Source organism: Cervus canadensis, chromosome X (assembly GCF_019320065.1).
Source record: "Cervus canadensis isolate Bull #8, Minnesota chromosome X, ASM1932006v1, whole genome shotgun sequence".
Classification (NCBI taxonomy): Eukaryota; Metazoa; Chordata; class Mammalia; order Artiodactyla; family Cervidae; genus Cervus; species Cervus canadensis.
Window position 1 is genome coordinate 51,424,436 of NC_057419.1, and position 7,091 is coordinate 51,431,526.

The 7,091-nt window shown below is 50.6% G+C and overlaps 1 protein-coding gene across 1 annotated transcript; it reads right to left on the reverse strand.

Moving 5' to 3' along the window:
- Positions 1–148: 148 nt before the first annotated feature.
- Positions 149–6,939, reverse strand: PIM2 (Pim-2 proto-oncogene, serine/threonine kinase). Its single transcript, XM_043457789.1, has 6 exons — positions 5,214–6,939; positions 4,958–5,067; positions 4,191–4,241; positions 1,937–2,309; positions 1,321–1,497; positions 149–1,224 (listed from the first exon to the last, which is right to left on the reverse strand). Exons 1-6 carry the CDS (start codon positions 5,272–5,274, stop codon positions 1,061–1,063), a joined length of 936 nt encoding a protein of 311 aa, XP_043313724.1. The 5' UTR covers positions 5,275–6,939; the 3' UTR covers positions 149–1,060.
- Between the last annotated feature and the right edge of the window lie 152 nt (positions 6,940–7,091).

The window sequence follows — 7,091 nt, forward strand, 5'->3', positions numbered from 1 at the left end:
TAAAGGAACCCATAAAAGATCTTCAGGATGGTACCACAAGACTGAGGCTTCCTGCAGACAAAGGAGAGATCCAATCCATCTCCCTCTTGGTTCAGCATTCAGTAGATGCTCCACGAATGCCTCACTGCATCTACAAATGGCCAGTCACTTCTGATTCTATTACGTTTATTAAATAGTGGGTTTCCACACATGGCTTTTTAAATAATCCAGGCAGGGGGAGAAGGAAGAGGAAGATAACAGTTGGAGCTCCCCTTCCCCAATAATAAGTATTTACATTTCAGCAACTGGACAACCCTGGCTCAGAAGGAGGCAGCAAGAATCTGAAAAAGATGGAGGGTGGGGCCCCAGGAGAACAAACAAGACTTATTTCCCCCACCCCATTCCCCCCAAAAACCATCCACCCCAACCTAGTGGACTCTAGTAGTGTCCATCTCCCATTCCCTCCCAAATCATGAAAGTGGGGTTTCTCCTCACCAGAATAAGGGCACTTGGGATAACAGAGTAGGGTCCCCTCACCAAAAAAAAAGCCCTGGGACAACAATAGGGCTTACCTCCCCCAGAATAAACAACCCTGGGCTGAGGCAGGCAAGCAGCTTGACTATGGGACCCGGGGCTAGGGGAAAGGGTCCCTTTGCTAAAATAAGAGCCACTGGGGTATTGGAAGGAAAGCACCCTTGCCCAAATCAGAGCATTTAAACTAAGTTTGTGTGGTAGTAGCAGGAGGTGCCAGTGTAGGGGTTACTACTCATCAGAATAAGAGTCCTGGGGGTTCAGAATGTAAGTAACCTCAACCAAATAAACAACCTTAGCAAAACGAGAATCAAAGAAGGAGCCCCTCCAGAATAAGAGAGCATATGTTCTACAAAGAAGACTCCTTAGAAGAACTGGAATGGGAACTGGGCAAACTTGGGTTATGTCTTCTTACCCCTGATCCCCAATCTCTGACCCTAGTTAACACTGGATTTTTAGAGACCTGTAAAACCAGATCAACAGATAACCATCTTTCCCCGTGGCATGGCCACAGGATGACTATGTCAACTAACGGGAGCCCCAGCCAGCACTAGGGCAGTAGGGACCAGTCCAAAGGGGTGGGACCCTCTTTGGGAGTGTTGAGGGATGCATCCTCGGCTGGTGTCTGCATCCAGGGGTCCAGTAGGATCTCCTCCAGTGAGGGTCGGGCAGAGGGTTTGGGGGCCAGGCACCGGCGGATTAGGGCACAACAATCTGCAGATCAGAAGCACACAGGAGATTAGCAGTGAGTTGGAGGCACCAGTCCCTGGGAGGGATAAAGGCTGGTGGGCTAGAGGGGGTGAGTCTCACCTGGGGAGACATGGGCAGGGAAGTGGAGTTCAGCCTCCAGAATCTCCTGGTCTCTCTCAAAGGGAATGTCCCCACATACCATGTCATAGAGGAGGATACCCAGTGACCAGACAGTGGCTGGCAGGGCGTGGTACTGGTGACGAGAGATCCACTCCGGGGGACTGTACACCCTTGTCCCTGCACGCAAACCACAGATTAGACCATTTTCTGATAATGACCTTCTCCCACCCCACCCTCTCCAGAAATTTGGTCCCTTCACTAGAATTAAGAGAACTCATTATATGAGCATGGTCCCCTCACCAGAATAGAAGCTCATTGGAATAAAAGCACTTAAAAGATACAGTTGGACCTCCTTACCAGAAAAAGACTACTCAGGGTAATAATAGGATCCCCTCATCAGAATAAGAGCCCAGAACAAGACCAGGGCATTATCAGAGGATGGACTTTATTAGAGGGCAAGGCTTGAAAGTACTTAATATTAAAAACCAAGAACATTATAAAGGTACACTATAGATCAAGGGTTACAGAACACCCCAGCATTGGAGGTCAAAAGTCAAGAGGCCAAAAAGATAAAAGGTGAAAACTCCCTCCAGAGATTTAGGGAAGCCTTACTTACCATCAAAGTCAGTATAGGGTTCATCATGAAGCAGGGCACCAGAACCAAAATCAATGAGTTTGGTACAGCCCCGGCGGAGGTCCATCAGGATGTTCTCATCCTTGATGTCACGATGGACAACTCCACGGGCGTGGCAGTGCCGAACAGCTGCCACTACCTGGGCAAAGAGACAGCGGCTTCGGCCTTCACCCAGCGGGCCTTGCTCTGTGATGTAGTCAAAGAGATCCTGGGCAGGCAGAGGCCGCTCAAGGACCAGCATGAAGCCCTCTGGTGTCTCAAACCAGTCAAGCAGGCGGATCACACCAGGGTGCCCACCACCTGCACCCACCTTCCATAGCAGTGCCACTTCCAGTGGGCATACGACTGAATCTGACTGTGGGGGGAAGCAGGGAGAGAAAAGAGAACACAGATGTCAGGGTAGCAGCTTTGAGGCTGACTTCTCAGATCTATGATCTCAACTTAAATCACAGGTCCTCAGCCTCCTGACTATGTGGCCTTAAGCAACCCTCTTCCTTCCTGGGCCCACAGTTCTCTCATCTTAAGGGCTTAAACTCATATAGCCATTGGGAAGTTGATTTAAGTCAAAGCCTATGGTGGGGGGGGGTGAGGGAGAGAAAATTGGAAGACTGGGATTGACACATACACACTACTATATATAAAGTAGATAACTAATAAGGACCTATTGTATAGCACAGGGAACTCTACTCAATACTCTTTAATGAACTATATGGGGAAATAATCTTAAAAAAGTGGATATATGTATAACTGATTCACTTTGCTGTACACCAGAAACTAACATGCTGTGAATCAACTAACTTCAATAAAAATTAATTTAAAAATAAACCAAAAAAATTAAAAAAACCAAAGTCTATGCACATCTGGCATGTAATAGGAGCTCAGTAAATTTTTCTTTATTTTGGCCATACCCTATGGCTTTTGGGATTCTAGTTCCCCAACCAGGGACTGAATCTGAGCAGTAGCAGTGGAAGTGCTGACTGTCAATCACTGGACCACCAGGGAATTTCCTCAGTAAATGTTTGAAGAATAAATGAAAGTGATTCCTAACAAAAGCAGAAGCAACTGATGAACACTACTTTGTAGTAATTTATCTGTTTTTGTCTACTGACATCTCCAAAGAAACTAGAATAGCACCTTACACACAGTAGGTGCTTGATAAATGTTTGTTAAATAGATAAAAAGCACTTTATAGCATAGGATCTGACACAGCACTCAATAAATACTATTATTGTGTAATGGTTTGTCTGCTTTGTTCACTGACACAGCTCAAACACCGAAACAGTGCCTGGTATAGTTGTTAAATAGGTGAAATCAATTAGTAGAAAAGGATCAGCCCAAAAAGAATGCTCAATAAATGTAATATATTGCCAAGTATCTAGAACTGTGCCTGGCACATTCTAGGTGCTAAAATACTTTTGTTAAATAGCTAAAAGTAATTAATTGCAAAGAAACCGGCATAAACAAAACTCAATAGTGTCATCATGTGATATTTTGTCACTGTCACCAAGCACCTAGAACCGTGTTGAATACAAGTACTTAGTGGAGCTTGGAACATAGTAAGCTTTTATGACGAAACAAAATCTGAGGCATACCGTCAGTGCTCAATAAAAGGCATACATGTTACTGGCCACAAAATCCACCCCATGCTAGAAGCTTTGCGGGGACACATGGACTGCCAGAAGCAGTCTTCCTGTCCGAGGTGGGGCCCTCTCCCGGCCAATCTACTGATACGCACAGTCGCAGACAGGTTTTCTCACGGGGCCGAAAAATTCCGCTACTGCGCAGGCGCGCCTTCTCCCTCTGAGTCCCACGGCCTGCACAGGCGCAGTTTCCCCATAGCCCACCAGGGGGCACTCCAGCCCCTACAACTTGCCCAGACCCGCCCAGTTGTCCGTTAGAGCTCTAGCTGTGGAAGAGAAGCAGCCACCATCACCATGGCAACCAATGACCTCTGCCCCTCTTTTCTCACCAGCATGCCCTGCGGGCAGCCCCCGAGGCAATGTTTGGAGGAGGATGAAAAAGGAGGGTGGGAGGGGAGAATCCAGGGCTCTAGGGGAACAGGGGTGAGTCAGAACTGTATGGAGGTGTAGATGTCACCATAGGGGAGTAAACATGGACTGGTAGGAGTGTTCTTCTCACCGTTACAGGGCCCAAGGAGTCATACAAACCATAGCAAGGTGAAATCCACCATCAGAGATGGCGTCGCCAGGTCAAAAAGGACTCCAAAGATACTCACCAAGGGGGACCAGCCCAGCACGCGATTCCGGGGGATCACTTTGATAGCCACCTGAAGAAGCAGGCTGAGGTGAGGGGGCCAGCAGATGACCCCCAGACATCTCCCAGTCTGGACCCTCACCCTAGTCTTTCTGGTCCCAAACCCCCCCCCGCCCCCCCCCCACACACACCACAATCCTAAATGAGCTGAAGCTTCTCCCTTCCAAGTCTCCAAAACCAAGTACACCTCTCCCACCATCTTTGGCCCTGGGCTCTCCCTTCTCAGGCTTCAGGATCCCTCACGCCAGGTGCTGAGTTCTGAACTTCCTAACACCCTAAACCCTTGATCTTCCTATCTAGCCCCAGGATACCGCAACCCTGTAGCGGGGTGCTGGACCTCACGACTCCACCCTGGACACCTGACTCCAAAATCCCCCAAAATCTCAGCTCTAGGTCCCCACCTTCCCCATATATATACATCTCTCCCAGATCCCAAGGTCTAGAGTCCTCATGAATCCCCACTCCCCAGTCTCACTCCCCTGGACCTCCAGAATTCTTGCCCTGAAAATTCTCCCTTCCCCCATATACCCACCTGGACTTACACACACACATGCGTGCACGCATCCGCGCGCGCGCACTCGGACACCCTCAACAACCGGATCCCAGCCCTCATGACCCTACCACTCACACAGTGTAGGCTCATTCCGTGGTCAATTAGCATCCCGGCCCCGGGGCTCCCGCCGCCGCCACACACACACCTGGCCCTCCCAAGACCCTCGTGGTGGATACCTGGAGTCGGTCTGTGACGCGTTGTCCTGCGAAGACGGTGCCAAAGCCCCCCTTACCGAGGAGGGGGCCGAGTTGGTACTCGGCCTCGAACGCTTCCCGATCCTTGCCTCCTACGCAGGCGGAGGCGAGGAAGTCAGGGTGGCGGCGTGCAAAGGCTGGCCGCGACCCGCGACCCTTCCCCCCTCCCCCCGCCCCGCGCCGCCCTCAACCACTGCAGCCCGCCTGGCCTGGTTGCACTAGGGGGAGCCTTTCTCACCTGGCAGCGGCGTAGGAGTCATGGGGGCCACCGCGAGCCCCTGCAGAGGCTTAGTCAACATGGAGGAGGAGCTGCGCAGATTGAGCCCGCTGAGCCCGCAGGGTGTGGACGCCCGGGGCAGTGAGTCCGGGGAACCTGGACTAGGGGGCGCCAGGATGGAAGGTAAGGAGACTGGTGGCCCAGAAGGGCCGGCAAAGAGCGCAACGTTAAGATTGGCCGCGCGCGCCAGCCCTGACGCTACTGAGACAGGGCACGCGCCTCCCGAGAGAGTCGCCCGGGGCGACGGCCCCGCCCACTTGGCTTTGATCAATCCGGACACAGCACCTGCTGTACCCCAGCCAATCGGAGCCAGCCCTTATTTGCATACCACCCTCAACGTTTCAAGTACCCCTTTATGCAAATACATGCCCGTGTCTTCCGCGGGGGCGGGGTCTGCATGCGCACGAGGGGGGCGCGTGTGGAGAAGAAACTGGTTTTAGGAATCCCTTTCGCAGCAACCGGGTTTGTTTTGGTTGTGCGGCATTGTTTTTATATGTCTGTATGTGCAGATATACACTTAAAAAAATACACCGCTCCCTTTCCTAGGAAGTTGGTTGGCCGCCACTGCCTCGAGACTAGCGCAGAGATAACGCCAGGCCTTCTAAGGCTTCTAAGAATCAGCCTGTGGTTATCCATGACCCTGTCTCCGAAGGGTACTCTTCAAACCAGGTCCAGAGCCCTCTAGGCGACAGGTGTCCTCAGCCCGGGAAGTAAAGTCAGGGGTCCTTGAAGAACCTGTTCAGCCGTTAGGGAGGACTAACCTGACCACCACTGCCTTGGAGCCCTTAACATAGACAGACCTGGCTAGACCTGGCCATGAACCCAGTCAGCAAGTACAGAATCTGGAATAGCGAGGGGGGGGGTGGTTCTTGCAGGTAGGAGCAAGCCAGGGTGGTAGTGGCTTGGGATGTGTTTCTGGACGAGACACACACAAGGACTGCAAGAGCTCAGAGGTGGTAAAATGCCCTTAGCCACAAATTTGGAAATAACAGGCCTCATGCTGCAGGAAGACAGACATGCACTCCAAAGACACACAGTAAAGTACCATGTGAGAAATACACAAAAACATATTGCCAGACACATTCCCATGAGCTTGTCCTAAACACAGAGAGATATGTACTGTCACAGACTGAAATCCACTGTCAGGGAGGCATGCTGCCAGAGTTATGTCCCAGGATGACACTAGTGATGCAGTTACAGAAAGGCACTCCAGACAGATTCACATACACCTACACTGCCATATGACAAGGACACAGAAATGTCCTGTCAGACACACCACCAAAACTTGTCACAGACACTTGTACCATCAGACATGCAGTGTCACAGAAAGACTAGTACTATTCCAGAAATGAGACCCAGAGTCTGTCACAGGAAGACACACAGACGCTCAAGACACACATGCACTGCTCCAAAGACATACATATACTTATGTGATAGAGCCACAGATAGGCAGTATCACAAAAACAGACATGGATCCACCCAGTCGCACTCTCTCTCTCTCTCACACACACACACCAGCAGACATGCAGCATTGTCACTGAAATTATCCAGAAATAGCTACCCAGAATCTGTCACAGTAATACAAACGGACATTCATCCACCCTATCGGAAAGAAACCACAGATGCACTGTCACAGACAGACCCACGCAGACATGCACTTGTCTCAGAAACAGACACAAACTGTCAGAGATTGAGTCCCACACGCAGTCCCCATCTGACACACCTGGAAACAAGCCCTCATCTCACACACAACTACAGAGACACTCTGAGATGCACAAAGGCTTGGACTCACCAGTCTCTCACACACACAAACACTCAAAAAGCAAATATACACGGGTA

Coding starts and splice junctions, on each gene's coding strand:
- PIM2 (XM_043457789.1), bottom strand. CDS start 5,274: ATGTTGACTAAGCCTCTGCAGGGGCTCGCGGTGGCCCCCATGACTCCT. Junction 5,068..5,213: donor GACTCCTACGCCGCTGCCAG/GTGAGAAAGGCT, acceptor CCGCCTGCGTAG/GAGGCAAGGATCGGGAAGCG. Junction 1,225..1,320: donor CCCTGCCCATGTCTCCCCAG/GTGAGACTCACC, acceptor TCTGATCTGCAG/ATTGTTGTGCCCTAATCCGC.